Raw genomic sequence first — 20,616 nt, 5'->3', positions numbered from 1 at the left:
TGTCTTAAGCAAATTAGCATAAGCAAAGCTTAGGTCTGTGACCTTTAGCATAGATAAAGTGGGGGAGAGATAGGTCAGTGGTTTGAGCATTGGCCTGCTAAACCCAGGGTTGTGAGTTCAATCCTTGAGGGGGCCACTTAGGGATCTGGGGCAAAATCAGTACTTGGTCCTGCTAGTGAAGGCAGGGGGCCGGACTCGATGATCTTTCGGGGTCCCTTCCAGTTCTATGAGATAGGTATATCTCCATATATTATTTATTTATTATTAAAGTGGCCTAATGATCACCCTAGATTTTGGGAACTGGAAATAGCTTGCTTAAGAGGAAAGTTGGCATAAAATGAGACTAGGCAACTGCAGGAATACTGAACTGATACTAAACTTTGATATGTTAGGATAGGATCATTGGCAGATGTCTAACCACAGATTTGCTTCAGCAATATGGTAATGAGTAAATAGGGATTAATATGCTAGTCGGTAAAGGCATCCCAATATTATGAGGGTGAGGAATTTGGATGTGGACAGTGGAGACTGGGTGTTTGTATGAATATTCATGGTGATTCCCAGGCTCTATATAAGCAAGAACCCAGATGAAGGAGGAGCTAGTCCTCCACCTTTCAATATTTTAATGCTCTAATTTATCACCTATCTTCAAACATTGGGGATCTGGACCATCGGACCCATTTGGCATGTCAGAGACAGGCTGGTCCTTTGTCTCTTCACCTTTTACCACCAGATCTCCAATAAAGGGGTGTGAGTATATAAGTCTATGAGCATATGCTATGCAAGGAATAGCCTTTAAGATTTCTCTAATACTCTATTATTGCTATTTGCTTATGTGGTTTGGAGCTTTCTTGTCTCTATAAATTGTATTAATAAAGGAGGTTAAGGTTGTGTTTTGCTCTGCATGTGAATGCCCTTGCCATATACCCCGTGGTTCCCTACAAGATATTGAACTTGTCAATTTTGATTCTGTTGTGTCTGATTCTGGGGCAAGAACCTTAGTACACTCCCCTCATTAGTTGACTACCAATGGGCAGTCATTATAGGATCAGGCTACTTTGGGGACAGTCATCGGACTCAAAGCGTGACTTGTGTTAGCTAATAGGTTTGTAAATGCTGGCCTAGACCAGCGTTTCTCAGATGCGGCCACCGAGGCCGCATACAGCCACCAGGGCCTTTTCTTGCGGCCACAGCCTCCTGCACTATGATCGGGGGGGGAGGGAGAGAGGGCGCAAAGCAGTGGCCTCTCTCCCAGGGCTGCCAGCAGCAGTTGGGCCTTGCCCCCCCGGAGACAGAAACACTGGGGGGGCAGGCAGCTGGTGAATTCCCCACTTTCCCCATGGGTAGGGGAGGCAGGCTTCAGCCATGGGGCCTCAGGCTCCGTCCACACCATGGCAGGCTCTGGTTCAGGCTTTGGCCCCAGGCTTACCACCCCCTACTTCCCCCCCACCCCCCATTGTCCCTGGGCCCTGCTGCTTCCATGCCCACCTCCCCATCCAGGGCTTAATTTGTCCCAGGGCTGAGTAAGTCTACTGTGAAAAGTGATATTAACAAACATACAAATATTACTTTTCACAGCAGTAGACTTACGAGCTAGCAAATCTTAGGGAAAAAAGCACAACCAAAAAAGCAAAACAAACAACAAAAAAGACAAGAACATGCAAAGCACCTTATTTGTGTTTCTATTCTGTTTGTCCAGTAAAGAATAGAGACAACTGTAAATTATTTTTATTACTGAGTCTCAAAAAACCCTACATAAATAAATTACAATGATTTTGACATGTATATGTGCATATTTATTTGTTTTTCCTAAAGTTAATTAAATATTTTAGGAAAAATTGTAAACACGGCCACCAGCCAGAGTTGGTGACCGCACTCTGAGGCCACCAAAACATTTGTTGTGAGAACCCCTGGCCTAGACAGTCTACAAACAGGACATAGTATCAGAGGAGTAGCCGTGTTAGTCTGGATCTGTAAAAAGCAACAGAGAGTCCTGTGGCACCTTTAAGACTAACAGATGTATTGGAGCATAAGCTTTCGTGGGTGAATGCCCACTTTGTGGTTTACCATAGTCTGAGGCATAGTATAAACCATAAATGTTTGTGGGGTGCCTAGATTAATGTTTATAACTGTGAATATATTAAGTTAATTGAGAATAAGTTACATTAAAACTGCAACAAAAATTATGGTCTAAACATATCTTGTGTCATTTTTCAGGGCATGGGAAAAGTCTTCATGTTGTAATTCTGTATTAGAATGTGGGAGCATTTGGTACAACATCATTGCAATGCATTATGGTATGGTAAAGTTGCTCCAAAACTGTATGAACCCATCTTAACAAAGCAACATAATGACTTGAAGAAGGGGTTTGTCTCATCTCACAAACTAAGAAAAATGGCAGCACTGTGGGGTGTCATTAGCAAATGTGTTTGGCTTGAATAGGGCCAGGTAGTGAATGGGCAGCTCCAAATAGAGGAATGGATGAATTACCAAAGAATCCCTTCGGATGTCTAGAACTCACCTTCCCCCAGTGTCTGTACGGAACTGTGGCCAGGTGTGGTTAGAAAGTGTTGTAGAGTGTTAGTCTTAGACCTTGTTTACATGAGAAAGGTATACTGGTTTCTATGTCCGTTTAGTTAAGCTGGTGCAGCCCCTCTTGTGCAAACACTCTGATTTCAGTTAATCTCTTATCTCAATTTAGCCTAATTTGGTAAGGAATCAATTTAAGATACATGGATATAAACATCTTTAACTGAAATAAGAGTGCCCCCACAAGGGGATTTATTGTTTTAGTTAAATCAAGAGTTCTTCCGTCTGTACCCAAGGCTTACTCAGATTACTCACAGAATACTCAGATTGCAGCATTGGGTGCAATCAAAAAGAAACACACAGGTATGACATGTTCCTTATAATTGCAAGATTCACCAGATCTGTCTGGGAGTCCTGGGAATTCCAGATTTACTCTCATTTTACTGTTGTTTATGCTATAGAACTTGTTAAATATTAACAAAAGTACAAACAAGCACTTCAGCCAGTGATTTGTTGGCATTTTAAGAGATGCTTAATGCTGTGATAAATTGGAAGGACCCATTTTACAACATAAAATAATAGATGTGGCTCCATCTTCAATTATAGTGTCAGGAGCTCCTTTTACCTTCCTCTTCTATTTAAATCAGTATTCTTTGAAGTTTAATAACCTAGTGCATATGGTGCATGTTAACATCTTTAATTTACTATTTTCTCAGTAGTAAAGTTTGCATATGAGAACTATATCCACAGTATACATTAATCATTCAACTAATGGCTGTCTGATAACTATCTTTAGCTTTTTAAGCATGCTTAACTGAGAAATAGAAACTCTTCCTGGTTCAGTGGCTTTGGCCTTTTCCCATGGAAAATGTGTTTTGAACTCCTCCTGCCCCAGCCTCCAATATCTGCATCTGACAGCATCTTGGCAGATTCTCCTGAACTTCAGAATTTCTTCCAGGTCCTCTGTTATATTTGTGTGCTCTTACTTTTAGTAAATTACTTTTCTTTAAAAAGCATTACATGATAAGTAGTAGTATATACTTTTGCTGCAATAGCTCCTTAAAACCCTATATCCCGTGATAACTGCACTCATGTTTAAAGTAAGAATTTAAAAGAGTCCTGTAATTTGAAACAGACTTATACTTACCACTGTTGCTTCTTTTTGATCAGGGTAAGAATGTACACCAGGGCAACATAAAGTTCCATTCAGTTCGATTTCTAGCTGTTATAGCTACAGTTTCTCGTAGTAATGCTACAGATTTTCTGATTTATCCTCTTTATTAAAAGTAGGATCATTGAGGAGCCAGACCAACATCACACTAAAGCAAGATACATGATTCCAAATCCCCATAACATTGTTAATACTTACTAGGCATATTCTTTTACATCCAAGAATTATTACTATCTTGTAGAGTAAGCTAGTGTTCTAATACAGAGTAATACAGATTCTTGGTACACTCAACTGTGCTTCCACCACTGAGGAAGAAGGAACAATAGGTCAGCCTAGTTGTTTGCACTGTATAGAAGTAGCGTTGTATATTGAGTCATTTAGGAGTTTTCCTGTTAGTGGTTACACAACAATATTTTAGCTGGGTACACAGAGTTACTTTAGAGAAACGACAGTTAAACAGAATAACTGTTTATCAAAGTGTGCAATTCCCATTTCAAATTAGGCTAAACAGTGAACACTGAGCAGGAGAAAATGGATCATTATCCAGAGAATTTTTAGTAAACTGAAGATTGAAACAAATCATTAGACCACTTCGGTTCGCCAACTCTTGTTCTCTGCTTCCCTTCCCATTATTACTCGTGATTTACCAATATATTGTATCTGAAATAGAAACTTTCTCCTTTCTGACTGGTTCATTCTGACTGATATCACTGATTCATTCAGTGATATCAAAATGTATTGTCTGGGACCACAGTGGAAGAACCAGGCAAGAGAGAAAAGAGACCGCTTTTTTCAGGCGCAACATGCTAAGAATTAACAATGCTGTGAAAGGAAATACAGGAAAAACTACAAGACAGTTAAATGGGTTTCCACTCCCGCCTCTGTCACTGAATCACTCTGTAACCTTTAGTAAATCACATAATCTTTGTTCCGCAGCTTCCCCAACTGTGAAATGCAAACAGGGTAGTCTGGTAGCTACGATACTGGACTGGAAGTCAGGCGACCTGGGTTCTAGTCAAAGCTCTGCCACTGGCCTGCTGTGTGACTATTGGCAAGTCACGTCATCTCTGTGCCTCAGTTTCCCTTCCCCACCCTTCGTCTTGTCTATCTAAATGTAAGCTCTTTGGGTTAGGGACTGTGTTACTGTGAATTTGTACAGTGTCTAATAAAATGGGGCCCTGATCTCAGGTGGAACCTCTAGGCCTCTGTAAACAAGTAGTAATAATTCTAAAGCACTTGGAGACACAGCATTAAATGCTAAGTAGTAATGTATACTTTTGCTACAGTAGCTCCTTAAAACCCCATATCCCATGATAACTGCACTCATGCAGAGAGCTGTTATCTATTTCTCCTGTGTACTGGACGAAACCACAGACTCTTCCAGTTTTAGATATGAGTGAACTGCACGGGCGGGGGTGTTTTTTGTTTTATTAATTTGTTACTCTGAAAGGGATGCGATCGACTTGAAATTGTCAGTTAAAAAAGGAGTAGTTTCAGATACTGCCATCAATTTTTACAGTCACATTTTCCTATTTTTATAAACATTTTCTCTCCCCTGTTCCAGTGTGAAAAGTCTGCACAAATGAGGGGAACTGTATTTAGTATTGCTAAATGCATAAAGTAAACTTACAGAAAAAGTAGAGAAATATTTTTTCTCCTATTTTTCAGTTCCAGTAATTCTGCGTCTTACATGTAAAAAATTGGTTTTAAAATTTGATTTTTTTTTAAGATGACAAATTTCCCATAAAATATACAAAGAGCAAGTATGTATACGTGAATGGACCTGATGTTTAAAATCCCATTTTGGAATCTGGATAAGCTGGTATTTTGCATCTGCAGGCAAACAAATGAATAACTGGACTTGTTTCCAAAGTGGAACTGATTTCTAAGCTTCCTGTGTAGTCTAATTGGTGGATTAGAATAGGGTGTATTTTAATTGTGAGAAGAAATTAAATCTAGATGTGAAAGAATTTGGATAATATTTTCCATGTTTGTGTTTTCAGATAATAAAACTCAAAGCAGAGGCTCGTCTTGATCTGCTAAAGCAGATAGGGGTGTCTGTTGATACGTGGTTGAAGAGTGCAATGAATCAAGTGATGGAAGAACTGGAAAATGAACGCTGGGCAAGCCTTCCTGCAGTGAACAATAATGGCTCTTCACAACTGGTACTGTCTCCAGTTTGTAACCTTGATCTCTTGTTTCTCTTTGAACTTTGGCTAATGTGCATCCTGGACACTGGTACATAGATCACAATTAATGCAGGATAAAACAGGAAGAGAGAAATTTGAGGAAGCTTAGCTGTTTGACAGCTAACTCTAGAAAACTTCAGTGTAACTTTTATGTACCTTGATGTCCCTATCAGGTGTTTTATACCAATCTGTAGCGAAGCGACAACTCACCAGTGCAGCGCCTCCTGCTGGTCATCTGGGAATTAGCTCTTTTCCAGCATACAGAGCGCCCTCTGCAGGCCGGTGTCTCACCTGCCGCTGGCCCCGTGTCCCTCCCGGACCCCGGTGCCCTTTACCTCGGGGTTCTGTCCCAGCAGTACCCCCACACTCTGGGTCTCCCCTCTCCGGGGAACCCCTAACCCTCTAAACCCACCTTGCCTCAGTGGCTACTGCCAGTCGTCATCTAGCCCCTCTCACTGGGGCAAACTGCAGTCTGTCATGGCCAGGGGGTTAGACCTGCTGCGTCTGCCTATCCCCGGGCTGCACCTCTGCATCCCCAGTACCTGTTTAGTCCTTGACCAAGGCCTCAGCCGAGGGAGTTGCCAGGATGGAGCTTCCCAGCTCCTCTTGCTCTTTTCCCCAGCACTGCCTGCTTCAGGTACTATATGTTCCCCAGCAGCGAGGCCCTCTCCCTCCGGGGCTGGAGAGAGACTGCCCTGCCTTCTGGCCCTGCAGCTCTTTTATAGGGCCCAGCCTGGCCCTGATTGGCTGCCTCCCAGCCTTTTCCTATTGGCTCCCCAGGGCTGTTTTTAACCCCTTCAGGGCCAGAGCAGGGTGACCACCCCGCTACACCATCTCACATGGGTGTTGAAGTTTAATCAATGGTGTATGATACTCTTTGGGATAATTGGATGAATGGGAGCATTCATAAAATTTAGAAAACACCTAGATGATTTAAGAGCCTAAATCCTATTTTCAAAAGTGACTGAGGCACTTAATCTCTTAAATTCCACTGACTTTCACTGAGACTTGTACTCCTAAGTGCCTTTAAGTCACTTTTGAAAGTGGGAGTTGGGCTCCGAAGTCATTAGACGCTTGTGAACATTTTACCGTATGTCAATAGTTTAGCTACAAAGCAATTAAATCAGGCCAATCCAAAAATACAAGAATAGGTATGTATAGGCCATAATTAAGGCTACGTTTATGTCACGGAGGTCATGGAAGTCAGAATCCGTGACTTCCAGAGACCTCTGTGACATTCTCTGCTTCAGCCCCAGGGGCTGCAGGACTCTGGAGCTGGCAGCCAGTGGGGCCCTGGTAGGGTTCCAGCGACAGGCGACGGGGGCCCCCTGCAAAGTTCCAGGACAGGTGGCAGACTCCTGAGGGGGCCCTTCTCAGGGTTCCAGCGACGGGCGACAGCCTCGCACAAGGGGAATGGGGACGCCTCAGGCGAGCGGCTGGGGGTGTCCCATTTTCTCTTTGGGAAATATGGTCACCGGGCAGCTCCCAGCCGCTGTGGGCAGAGGGGGAACCCCACAGCTCCCAGCCACCACAGTGGTGGGGGAAACCATGGAGCTGCAGCAACAAAAGTCACAGTCAGGTCACAGCTTCCATGAATTTTTGTTTGTTGCCCGTGACCTGTCCATGACTTTTACTAAAAATAACCATGACAAAATCTTAGCCTTAGCTATAATATGCATCAAACTTTCCATTTTTGTATTGTCTACAGTTGTTTATGGAGTAGGCAAAGTAAGCCATACAAGTCTCCCACACTTACTTGGATGTTCAACTTCGGAAGAGATTAATTTTTTTAATCTAATTCAAGAAGCAGGAAAAGTTAATAATTTTCTTTTCCCTCTCACCCTGTCCAAAGAATAATGTGTCTCAAAATAAACACTAACAAACACTGATAAAAATTGCCTAAACCAAGAAATCCTATTTAAAAAAAACAGAAAGAACTAAAAAGGAGCTTGTAATCTTATTTTTCTTACACGGCATGCAATGCTGAGATGTCACCATTGGCAGTAAAACCAGCCAGTCTGTTGCTCTTCATTGGAAGCAGGCAAAAATAAAATTCCTGAAAGTTTAGTTAGTTTGCCTCAAACAGAATGTCAGATTTTATATATCCACTTAGCATATGGCAAAGCACGTAAAGTTCAAAGGCTTTTACAAACTTGGTCTCAATTGGAGGGGGGTGGGGTGCTTTTTTAATTGCAGTGGGCAAATGCCTTTGCTATTTGTGGTTAAATTCACACTTCACATTAATGTTTTTGACAACTACTTGGAGTATAAACAAAATCTTTTTGTGGTGGGAGGGTGGTTTTGTAGTTTATGGCCTCATGCCTTTGAGGACGGGCTTTCCTTCCCTGGCTGCCCGCAAGAAACAGAAGGGCCTGCTCAGCCAGGATGCAGCATTTACACACACCCATCTCCTTACCACCTTTTCTTGGCTCTTTTGTATCTTTACCGTTTTCTTGTCAATGGTCAAGTATTCTGGTGGCAAACTCTCACAGATGAGTCTCTTGTTGGAAATTCGTGTCTGCATCCATCTAGTTTCTGCACAAGAAGCAGAAATCCAGTGGAAGCCTCCTGAATTCACTCTCTGTGCATTGTGCTTTGTCTTCCAGAAAATATTGGACTTGTACTCCAGACTTTATTAACAGTTATTTATACTACAGGCTATTTACAATCCTTGTTCTCACAACTCTGTCTCTGGGGCAGGCATTCCCAGGGGTGGTTTTACAATTAGAGACCTGAGTCTCACAAAATTCAGTGCCAGGTTTCAGACTTCCCAAGGCACAGGAGCGTTCTCATCCGGGTTTTGGTTTAAGCCCTTTCAAGCTATAATAGATGAGAATAGCTACATTGCTATGTTTAACTGTATTTTTTCCCTTTCTTCTCCTTCTACCCCACCTCCTTCAGCTTCCTGTTGCAGAAACTGGATTCTTCCCAGTCCCCTTCATCTATCCAATCAGACACACAAACAGTTGGCTCCACATCTAAAGTTAGTGCCAGTCCCTCGCAAGCTGGCAGATGCTACAGCGTGGGAGGATAAAATGTAATTTCCATTTTCCCCCTTTACACATACACACTCCCTTGTGTATAAAGGATTATATTGACCTTGGCAGGCCAAATGAGGACAGCCCATAGATGGTATTTCTTAAAGCTGTTACAGACAGACATTACTTTGCTTACAATTTTAAAAATTTACTGCTCTGTTTTTCATACGAGATGCACTTTCACTTCACTCCCTAGGAGCAGGCAGTTTTTAATGTTAAGGCTTCAACCTTCTACCTGTACTTTGTCATGCATAGCTGAGCAAAGTTTGTGTTCTTTGTGTCCGGTCTTGTGATGTGATCATTTGTTCGCCAGAGCTCTCAATGAATTGTCTTTTAATGAGTTATAAATAAAAAAAAATAGCGTAGCTGAAACAGCTTGATATCTCAATATTTATTTAACCGGCTAAAAAGATACAATAGTGTAAAAAGCCTAAGGAATCAATGTCACCTCAACATAGCCAGCTGGCTGGCTTTGTGGTGTAATGCAGAAATGCACAGTTTGGGGACAGAATACTAAATTATTTATTCTACTTAGGTGCCAGCTAAAGCTTTTGTCATAATTTTGTGATTTAATGCCACCTGGAAAATGGGTTTGATACTGCTGTTCTGTGTTAGTGTAATTGGGATGACGCAGTCTATTTATCCTATGAAAGAGGAAGAGAATGATGCCCGGTTTTGGTAGTCACTCATGACTCTCAACTCCGCTGAGATGGATAATAATCAAAACTAGTGTGCAGTTTAAAAAAAAGAAAAAAAAGAAAATAAAAACCAACAAACAAACAACCATGAGTGTACTTTCCAGGTGGCCGGTTAGCTGTGAACATGGAACTGTGATTGCTTGGATGATTGTAATGGGATAGTATCTTCCACCTTTTAGGTTCAAATTCAGCCCACGTTATCATTTGATAGTTTTTCAGCACCCTGTGTAATGGTCTTGAGCCAGAGGTGCCCACATCACAGTTGCCACTGATGGACACCTTTGCAGTTTCAGCAGAGCTGTCAAAGGCGTGAGTGGGTATGAAATCTCAACTCCTCTCACTCCTAGAAGTTGTTCATCCAAGTCAGAATAGCGGTGCATTGATGTAAAAGCTTTTTCTGCTGTTGATGGAGCTCTGTCTGTTCTGAGGATAAATAAAAGACTTCTAGATAGTAATTTAGTCACCAGCACTAAATCTGCCCAAATGTATGTGTGTATATAGTTGAGACAAGATAATTAAATTATCTAACATACTGTTATGTAAATGATGCCCTGATACTTTTTTTTATCTGATTTTATTCTTGTGTTGTGTTCAGTTTGTGTGCCTTTGATGTTCCTGCTGCTGACATATTTGTTCTGTGTTTACATTGCCATTCATTAGCAGATTTTGTATAGAAAGAAAAGCTATATAAAGCAAATCATTAGGGCTTCTGTATCTTGAATGTTGTTTTCTCCTCTTTGTGTTCTATATCGCTACTTTTCAAATAGATTCTAGTCAAGGGGTTTTTGAATAGTCACACTGTCAACATTAAAATGTATTTTTCTTCTTTATATTAGAAAACCAGGACCAGATGTTTTATGAACAAGTATTTCTAAACAGGATATGCTATTTTCCATGATGTTTCATATGGCTCTCAGCTGCAGGTTCAGCAGTGGCTGCTTTGAGGGAGACCAGGCTTAGCAAATGACATTTGTAGGAACTGTGAAGATCTTGAATTTTACCTTAATCTACGGAATGTCAAATTAAAAAACCAATGTGTTAACTAGATAGAATATTAAATACTTTTTGTTACAGCAATCTCTGTTAACATTCAGTCAGAAATGGATGCAAACTGGACTTCAGTGGAAAAGACCGGTCTAAATTCATATGAATTACAAAGCTATAATCCGGTCAAAATAATTAGTACAGTGGATTTAGTTAGTGCACTACCCAGCTTCAAATATGGCTGAGGTAAAATGAGAAAATGAGTTGGTTGCTCCCAGGCAAAGCCGTAAACATCAGTCTGTATCACAAAATCCCCACATCCTGTCATTCTGCTCAGGCAATGACCAAGACTAGAATAGCAAGGATGTTGCAGGTGTGGCCTGAAGTGTTTTGGCAGAACAGATTTGGGAAGTCTGCACAGTAGCTGTCTGCCCTACACCTGGCTGTGCTGTGCGGTCTGCCTTCTTGCTTTCATGAGGAGCACAAAATTCACTAAATTAAACAAATTAAAAAGAATAAATAAAAAGTTTAAGAATTGTAAAATCTAGCACTGTTGCCTTTGGTTTTGAAAGGTGGTGTGTTTTTTTTCATGAGGTAGAATGTTTATCCAGTGTTTAATCCAGGCACAAAACCAAAGTACAGTGCGTGTCATCACTGCTCAAACTATGTTTACAGAAGCTTGTGTTTTTTCCAGCCTACCCACTTCTGCCTTTATTTAGCTTTTTATAAATACTTTTTATTTTAATTCTTCTTCTTCCCCTATGGACCTTTTTTTCCTATAAACTGTACTGAAAAACTGAAGTAATTACTTTGTCAGCACTACACGTGAAGGAAAGCTGGTGTTTTTGTTTGGTTTTGTTTTTTAAGTTTTAGCACTTCATTCTTAGTGCAGCTTCATTTAGGTTCATCGTTCTTTTAACAATGTGGTTCTAAAGTACATTATTCTTTCTCCATTAAACTTTATATGGTAATCTGAAGAATGGCTACTGTACTTTGGACTTGTCACTTCCTTAATACCTCCACATAACTGTACTCTTTTCCAAACACTTGAGCCCTACAATCCAGCAGTATTCTTACAGTGAAGGTTTAATGTATGTTTAAAACACAGGTGCCTGCTCTTCAGTTAAGAGATGCTGTTAATTGATAACTTGCATTCTTTGCTTCCGGATATTTGCTCAAACGGATTACTACTTTCCTGAAGTTATTTGGAGAACAAGTGTACTGATTTTTAGTGGTGGCATTTCTCCTTTGGCATTTTTCAAAGATAGAAACTTAAATTGGTGCACTACTCAGTCACCAGCAGATTTGGAATCTAGAATTTCAACCGGCTGGAGTTACTATAGAACCTAAACCATTAATTTTACTGTTGTTTTTTCATCTTCTTTTTATAATCCAATACAGTTACAAATTAATTTCTCTTAATAGCTTAATGCTGATGCAGAAAGGGAGGAAGGGGAAGAATTTGAAGACAGCATGGATGTTTTTGATGATAGTAGTTCCAGTCCTTCTGGAACTCTACGAAATTATCCACTGACCTGCAAAGTCGTTTATTCATATAAGGTTTGTATTTTTTAAAAATCTCAGACTCTTATCAGTAGGTGAGTTATCACAGAAACATATAATAAGCTTTATAATAATGATGTCTGTGGGAGTTTGCCCAAGAAAGGACCTCAAGATTTAGCCCAATAATAATATACATTAAATGTGTAAAGTTATAGTAATGCTATAAATTTATTATTGTAAAAGTTAATAAACTTTTAGCAAGTTTATAAAGTTGTTAACCTCATGTAGGCTCCAGTTCAGCAAGGTACTTAGACACGTCTAACTTTAAGTTTGTGGGTAGTCCCATTAACTTCATTGGGCCTACTCACATGCTTAACGTTAGACACGTGTATGCCGTCTTTCACATGGTGTCTTTTGTACCAATGAATCACTAATCATTTTAGTAATACATTTTACAGAATTAAATAGGCATGAGCACAGTAGGTGGTAGTGTTCTTGGACGCACTTGCTCTCCTTGACTGAAAAACTTACTTATAAATATTAGTAAGAGAATAGAAAAACCCCTTATTAAAATGTTTTCAAAGGTTTTTTTTTAAAAAAAAATCCAGGACATACAATTTATAGGGGACTGTATCAAAACTTTATATATTTTTTTAAGTTAGTGTAAAAAATATTGAAGATGACAGTTTCCCTTTAAATTTCTGGTTTCTGTGACGGGCACATACCTGGCAAGTAATGTTCTTCATTTCGTATATGACCTTTGTACATTCCAGGCTTCTCAGCCAGATGAACTGACCATTGAGGAACATGAGGTATTGGAAGTGATTGAAGATGGAGACATGGAAGACTGGGTAAAGGTATAATTTTCCTTGCTCATTTTCTTTCCTTTATAGAATTTTGAAAGGGGACTGGAAGATCTGTTTTTGTTTCTCATTATGGTCTTTTACAGCAGTATGCAAAAACTTGATACATTTTCATCCGGTTTACTTACAGGCGCGAAATAAAGCAGGCCAAGTGGGTTATGTGCCAGAGAAGTATCTGCAGTTCCCAACCTCCAACAGTCTGTTGAGTATGCTGCAATCGCTTGCGGCGTTGGATAGTCGGTCACACACCTCAAATAATTCAGCTGAAGCTGAGCTAGTCTCAGGAAGCCTAAATGGAGACTCCAGCGGTAAATACTAATAAATAAAACATGCCTGTTAGTTTTATTCTTGATAATGTTCTCTTGCTCCAGATGAATGGTATGCCCGGGGTTTGAGGCAGGTATCTCCTTACCTGAGGGCAACCATTCGCATTAGTACCCGTGTCCATGTCTGGAATCTACCAGATGTGTCTAGATATGTCTCATAAGGCTGTGACTGTCAACATTAGTCACACTAAAGTAAAACTAAAGTCCTTTTCAGTTTAGCAAAGATGTATACTGTGCATTTTTAAAAAATGTAGCTCATTCTGATTATAATCTCTTTCATCTCCCAATCTAGTCTGTTTTGTAAAAGCACTTTATGATTATGAGAGCCAGACAGATGACGAGCTGTCCTTCCCAGAAGGAGCAATCATCCGTATCTTGAACAAGGAGAACCAGGATGATGATGGCTTCTGGGAGGGGGAATTCAATGGTCGTGTTGGGGTTTTCCCATCTGTGTTAGTGGAAGAACTTACAGCCTCAGAAAATGGAGAGACTCAGTGGACTGGAGATATTCAGGTATGTGAAAAATGAAGCTTGGGCCTGGTTTGCTAGTACTGTACATTGCCACACAGGAGACCCAGGCATTTCTGTATAGTGTCCTCTTCTCTCCAGTTAGTGAAGAGCTTTGACAAGCTCCAGGTGTCTTTTTTGTTGGAGGGTGGTGGCTACTAGAAGAACATGGGATTCAAAGCAAGGAAAAAGGAAGAGGGCTGCAGGGACCTCCTCTCCGTTCACCTTAAAAAAAAAAAAAAAGTAACTGCTTTCCTTTATTGTGTGACCCAATATAATAATCATCAAATGATGTATTGTGGCAATCATAAGAGATTTGTGCACAGAATAAAGGGATGGTTAGAGGAGAAAGGAAATGAACCAAGGAGGAAATTCTCAATCTCCTTCCTATAATTAATTTATGGAGTAGATCGAGAGATCAACCAGACCCTGGCAAAAACAATATTATCAGCTCAGACAATCGTATCTTAATGCTTTCATATCTAAAGCTGTACAATACTTTCACAAAGTTTTAGAGGGCAAAACATTCAGCTGTAGGATTTTACCAAGTACATCCTCAGCTTAGTGCAATGTTATGATCTAAAAATATACACTAATTGATATTATATTTAATCAATTTATATCATAATAAATAATTAACACTTTCTTATTTACAAAAACAGTGTTGCTAGAAATCAAAATTCAGTGCCTTCACCAGAGGGTAATTTATCTAGTGCTTTTTATTGTTTCTCTTTGAGAAGTGACCATACAAATTGACATGAGAAATAAGTTGTGACAAGCTGCTGGGGATACCTTGAGCTGTGAGACACATGCTATCTCCCTCAGCCTCAGCAGGTGGGAACTTTGCTGCAGCTACGCAGTATGACAACTCCCAACACACCAGCTTGCCTGCCTTGCCAGCAAACTCCTCGGGGCTCTCCCAGCCCAAACCTTGCCTAGCAGGTAACAGTCAGTGAACTCCAGCCCCCGAATTCCTCCGAGATGTCTCTCTGCAACGCACAGCCCCTACAAGTGTATATTCACAGAACATTTTAAAGCAGCTGCCAACTTAATGAGACAGAAACAGCAGTTTGTTATCTTGACTGGAATTAACAATCACTTCAGTTCAATCAAAACACACTGGGTTTGTTTAGATAAAAAATAAAACAAAAAAGAGAGATGTTTTAAGCGAGTTCAAGTACAAGGGATAAAGAGAGAAAGGGATATAAACAAACAAAAGTAAAAATACGCTTTCTAATGGCTAGGATCTATCATAACAAGCTACACAGTCTTTCTTCAAAGTAGTTTCCTCACCAATCTTCTTTTTCCAGCAATGGCTGACTAGCTCTGAGTCAGGAGCCCCACATGGTCCAAGGCTGGGGTTTTCCTTGTCTGCTCAGATGAAGGATAACTTAGGGGTTCTCTGCCCCTCTCTTTATAGTCCAGTAAACCTTTGAAAAGTGTATCTCTAAAAGTTCATTGACCCTGCTTCAAGAGGCAGAAAGGCTTCCTGGGAGTGCAATCCCCATCCCCTGCTGAGATTAGGTGATCGCTTTTTCCCCACTTGCTCTTGTGGTGGCTTTGTTTGCCTGGCATACAAATGTTCTTTATCTTTGGTCACACCTTGCTCAATTTACATGGGAGACACATTCAAGCGGGCAGAACCATATTCCTTTGTCTGGGGAAAAAATGTTTATCAACTCCCCTTGACATTCCTGGTTTAAACACAGTTTAGTCATAGTTGCAGCATATCTGTATAATCCTTTTTTGATTGTCCATACATCTGTAATGCAAGAATATTGATGATCAGTGACGTATGACAAAACTAATAAGTTTTCCAGTGACATATCACATGACACCTTTTAGATACGGATTATAACGATAGTGAGTTGGGGTACACTGAATTGGTCAACCCAGCCTAAATTCACAGCTAGAGATACCTGGGAGCCTCTTGCCTTCTGGCACAGGGATGCTCTTAGAGTCAGATACAGTAACTCCTCGCTTAACGTTGTAGTTATGTTCCTGAAAAATGCGACTTTAAGCAAACAATGTTAAGCGAATCCAATTTCCCCATAAGAATTAATATAAATGGGGGGCGGGGGGAGGGTTAGGTTCCAGGGAAAAAAATTTCACCAGACAAAAGACTATATTCTATATATATATACACACACAGTATAAGCTTTAAACAAACAATGTAATACTGTACCCAGCAATGATGATTGTGAAGCTTGGTTGAGGTGGTAGAGTCAGAGGATGGGATATTTCCCAGGGAATGCCTTACTGCTAAATGATGAACTAGAACTCAGCTGAGCACTCAAGGGTTAACATGTTGTTAATGTAGCCTCACACTCTACAAGGCAGCACGAATGGAGGGAGGGGAGACAGAATGGCAGACAGAGACACACACCATGTGTGAGAGACAGAGAGATGCGCATTGCCTCTTTAAGTACGCTGACCCCACTCTAAGTACACTGCCTTTTTAGATCAGGAAGTTGAGACAGCAGCTGCTGCCTGCAAGCTTCTTCTATCCTGAGCCCTGTCGTGTCCCGTCCTCCCCCGCTCTATGGAGATAGGGTGAGCGGGGGGGGGGGTAGGGGGACACCCTGATATTAGCCTCCCTTTCCTCCCCTTCTCCCCCCTCCCCGCCAGCAAGCAGGAGGCTCCCAGGAGCAGCTCCAAGGCAGAGGGCAGGAGCAGCACATGGGAGTGGGAGGAGGGACAACTGAATTGCCGGCATTGATAGCCTGCTGGACGGCTGCCACACAGGGAACTTAGGGGAGCGGGGGGCTGATAGGGGGGCTGCCGGTCCACCCTGTTTCCAAGCCCCCACCAGCTAGCTCCAACAGGCTGCTCTTTCTGCAAGCAGTGAACAAAGCAGGCAGCTGCCAAACAACGTTATAAGGCAGCATTGCGCAACTTTAAACGAGCATGTTCCCTAGTTGATCAGCAACATAACAATGAAACAACGTTAACCGGGACGACTTTAAGTGAGGAGTTACTGTATGTACAACCACAATATTGTACAACTCATTTCTCCTGATTGAGCCATGCAAGAGCTTGGCAGAATCAGATATAAAAATGTCAGAATACAGGCTGTGTTGCGATTTGGTAGGACTTGCAGTTTTTATACAAGCAATTTTTTTTCTAGCTTGTGATAATGATTAAAAAGATAACGGTAATACTTTCTAGACAAACGGATAATGAAATCATGCTTTCCTCTTTACCACCCCTTATGCTTGGAACAGTCTCCCAATATTAAAAGCTCCCATCCCCTCTTCTCCATCTCCTCCTCACCTGTTGCTAGAAGCTTATCAGCAATAATGGGCACATGCCAGTCTGTTCACTGCAATGTATCCACTGTTTTTTAAATTATAAGCAGTGTGTGGTAGGGTTTAGCATAACTACCTGTTGTAAAGCATCGCATGCACTTACAATGCTATAGAAATGCTATAGAAAACGAACTTCTACTTCTTACTGATGCCTTATTGCAGTAAAATGCGTGAGTTTCATTATTCCTACTTTTTATTCCTCTCTGCATTTAAATGACATACATGCTGTCAAGCAATGATAAAACTCATGATCATGAACATTATTTTGTGGAGGTGTATTTGGCGAGATGCGCTCAGCAGGCTGATATGTTTTTAAAACAACCTTCAGACAAAACCTGTCTAGATTACAACTGCTGGGGAAATGAGGAAAAATCTGCTCGGCATAACCACTTGTGATTTTTTTTTAATCGCTATATTATATCCTCTCTCTTCTCCCCAAATACAGCTGATAAGCACTTTTATCTGACAGATACAACTTCTCACTAGATTAAAGCAATTGGGATACCAGTGTATGAGTTAGTGAGTATATGCCTGTGTATTCATTGAACTTGCTGAAGAATGAATCTCTGCAGCGTCTCTTTTCCTCTGTCACACAGATATCCCCAAAGCCTCACAATTCCCTTCCACTCTTGCCGCTGTATGACCAGCCACCGATTAGTCCCTACCATAGTCCTGATAAGAGAGGCTCTCAGTACTTCCCCAGGTCACCATCAACTAACGGTAAGAGATTTTTTGCTAGTACAAGAAACATTATATCCAAATGTTTGTTTTAATTAACATTTCAGATTGCAGTAGAAACATGTTCTTTTCACAATATTCAGCTGGTTCAGTCACACACACAATGCTTTGGTTTTTATTGTTCACTCTTTCAGAAAATAGTTTCGGCTCAGATTCTCCTGGATTCTCCCAGCCTCCACGACTTGCTCCTGAAACCTCATACGGCAAACTGCGACCTGTAAGCTTCAAGTGTTGCTGGGTTTAGTGATGTGGTAATATTATATAAACTGGGCCAGACCCTCAGCTGATACAAATCAGCATAGCTCCATTGAAGCCAGTGGAACGATGTTGATACCCCAGCTGAGAAGCTGGGCCACCATATTCTTCACATCCTATTATAAGTCCTATCTGTCAGGTTAATAAATATGCAAACATATTATCCCCAGAAAAAAATATCCTAAGGGGAAGGCTTGTTCACATGTTGTGGAGTGGAACACAGATGTGTCAAAAAGCTACATGATGTGTATGACAGGAAGTTAGATAAGTAAATAGCACAATAAAACAAAGCTGCACCTAGTTACACAATGGGTCATGATGTGTTTAACGATGACCTTGGATCTTATTAATAATTCACTTTCTATCTAATCTAGGTGTTGATATTTACCTTCCTAAACACCTAAATTTTGAATCATGGAAACCAAAATCAGAGGAGGTTGTCAGATCTACAATAATAAAAAATAATAGGTGCTAGTTTTAATCTTGCATTGCTACTTCAAGCTTTGGAGGATTGTTTCCCTTTTTACATAGCTAGTACTCTGTGAGTAATAATCATGTCTGTGTATATTAGTGCAATACATATAAATAATAGAATTCAAAGACTGAAAAATATAGGTGCTGGAGCAGCTGGATCCTGTACTTTGTACACATGTTTTTCAGAGATTTTGTGTTGCCAACCACAAAAAGTGTTTGGCAGAGAAATCTGTTTGCCAGCAGTCTGTCTCAGCATGTGGTCCTGTTGGCGCCTTTACATCAGGGTTAAGCTCATTTGTAACCCCCCCCCATGGGTCCTCTGATGAGGAGCTCCTAATACTAAGATCTAATACGTTTTGATAAGTCTGGGCTACCTACAAAGAGATTTTGCCAAACGAGGAAGGAGGGAATTTATTAGCTGAAAAATTCAAAATCCATCTGTTGGGATTACTTTGAAATCAAGAGATTTGGGGGTTTTAAAGTTCTAAATCAAGCCACAGTTAAGTTTAGACAGTCAGATTTCCCTAACAATTCTAGAACAGATATCAGTGATGGCCTCATTGCATGGGCCAGATCCTCAGCTGGTGTAAATAAGTGTAGCCTCGTTGACTTGAATAGAGGTACACCTGCTTACACCAGCTTGAGAGTCTGGCCCAGTGTTTCTAGTTTTAGTCTATATAAGCCATGGAACGTCACGTATATCATGTTGTAGCCGTGTTGGTCCCAGAAGTTGATTCAATAAAAGATATTACCTCACCCACCTTACGAAACTTCATGATACGTCTTCTGGTAGTTACAGGTGTGTGTTGCTCATTTCAGGTACGAGCCGCTCCTCCTCCCCCTACACACCATCGCAGGACGACGGAGAAGATAGAGGATGTGGAAATTACTCTGGTATAATGATTGGACTAGTGAAGTAGTAGTGCTACAATCAAGGCCAAATGTGGTGTTTGGTCAATCTTGTTTTTAGGCACTTTTGCATGATGAAGACTTTTCATAGAGCACGAAGTGGGGAGGATTATAGGTAACAGTGACATGGTGGATTCCTTCCCTCAGTCATGAATATTTTGTGCCTTTTTTGTTTTTATATACATCATCCTTCCTCCCTTAGCACAAACCAAGATGGGCCAAATGGTGAGCAGAGGAATGCGTTGGAGCGGGTTTCTCTTTTGGCTAAAGATGGTCAGTTTTTATATGGAGGTCTAGGAGAGAGCCTCATTCATGCAACTTAGTCATAGCATACTTATACCATGTGCATTAGTACAGTATATTACTGTTGCTGTAGGAATGTGTTAAAGATTTTCAATTCAACTAGCATTATGTGTCTGATTAAATAGTAATCAGATTTTATGGAATAAAAAAGGGAACAAAAGAATAGGTTTAAGATGAGGCTGGCTCCTCTTTCATCCCCTCAAAGAAGGGAAAAAAAGGAAAATAATCTTACAGATCAGGAAAAGTGCTGCAGATCATATGGCGTTAATTGCATTAATGCACACCTCTTCGATAATTAAAAAACAGAACAAAATATTCTTTGTATTAATATTTATGCAGTTCATTTAGTAATAGAGTATCTAATAAGGAGGTGCTGAATTAGTAGCAACATCTTGTTCTATAGCATAAACCAACCAGTAGAAAAGTGACATTTTGTCTAGATCTGGAAATTGAGGTTCATTTTTTTCTTAGCAGATTTTTTTTTAGTAGGTGGGTCACTTTTATCCCATTTATTGCCGTGTACTTTATTATCAGCATTATCAGTATATCTTTGCCATCAAAACATCTGGCTAGAGTTAGAAGTGTCATTCAGAATACTTACATGCATTATTTAGTGTCCGCTTTGGATCGTCCCATTGTATTTCTCCATGCAAAGCCCATTCACTAGCCGAGACCAGAGAACCAGGAAATCCATGGCCTACTCCAGTCCTTCAGAAACCATCTTTGGGGGTGAAAGGAGTAGAGGAGATTAAGAACTCAAATTACTTTTATGCAAGATATAGGGAGTACAAGGACTTCAAGGGTAATTTTCCACCAGATTT

The 20,616-nt window shown here is 40.6% G+C and overlaps 1 protein-coding gene across 1 annotated transcript in view; it reads left to right on the top strand.

Annotated features, from left to right (window-relative positions):
• Positions 1–19,483, top strand: part of FCHSD2 (FCH and double SH3 domains 2) — a 239,276-nt gene extending 219,793 nt beyond the window's left edge. Inside the window, exons 13-20 of the mRNA XM_065421347.1 lie at positions 5,704–5,865; positions 12,035–12,169; positions 12,886–12,969; positions 13,106–13,283; positions 13,594–13,814; positions 17,713–17,836; positions 17,989–18,071; positions 19,403–19,483. Of these exons, the coding sequence (XP_065277419.1) occupies positions 5,704–5,865; positions 12,035–12,169; positions 12,886–12,969; positions 13,106–13,283; positions 13,594–13,814; positions 17,713–17,836; positions 17,989–18,071; positions 19,403–19,483 (1,068 nt within the window). The remainder of the gene's footprint in view (positions 1–5,703; positions 5,866–12,034; positions 12,170–12,885; positions 12,970–13,105; positions 13,284–13,593; positions 13,815–17,712; positions 17,837–17,988; positions 18,072–19,402) is intronic.
• Positions 19,484–20,616: the final 1,133 nt, after the last annotated feature.

The sequence above is a fragment of the Emys orbicularis genome, chromosome 1 (genome assembly GCF_028017835.1).
Source record: "Emys orbicularis isolate rEmyOrb1 chromosome 1, rEmyOrb1.hap1, whole genome shotgun sequence".
Lineage (NCBI taxonomy): Eukaryota > Metazoa > Chordata > Testudines > Emydidae > Emys > Emys orbicularis.
The sequence above is the reverse complement of the archived record's forward strand: the minus strand, read 5'-3'. Positions and strand labels throughout refer to the sequence as shown.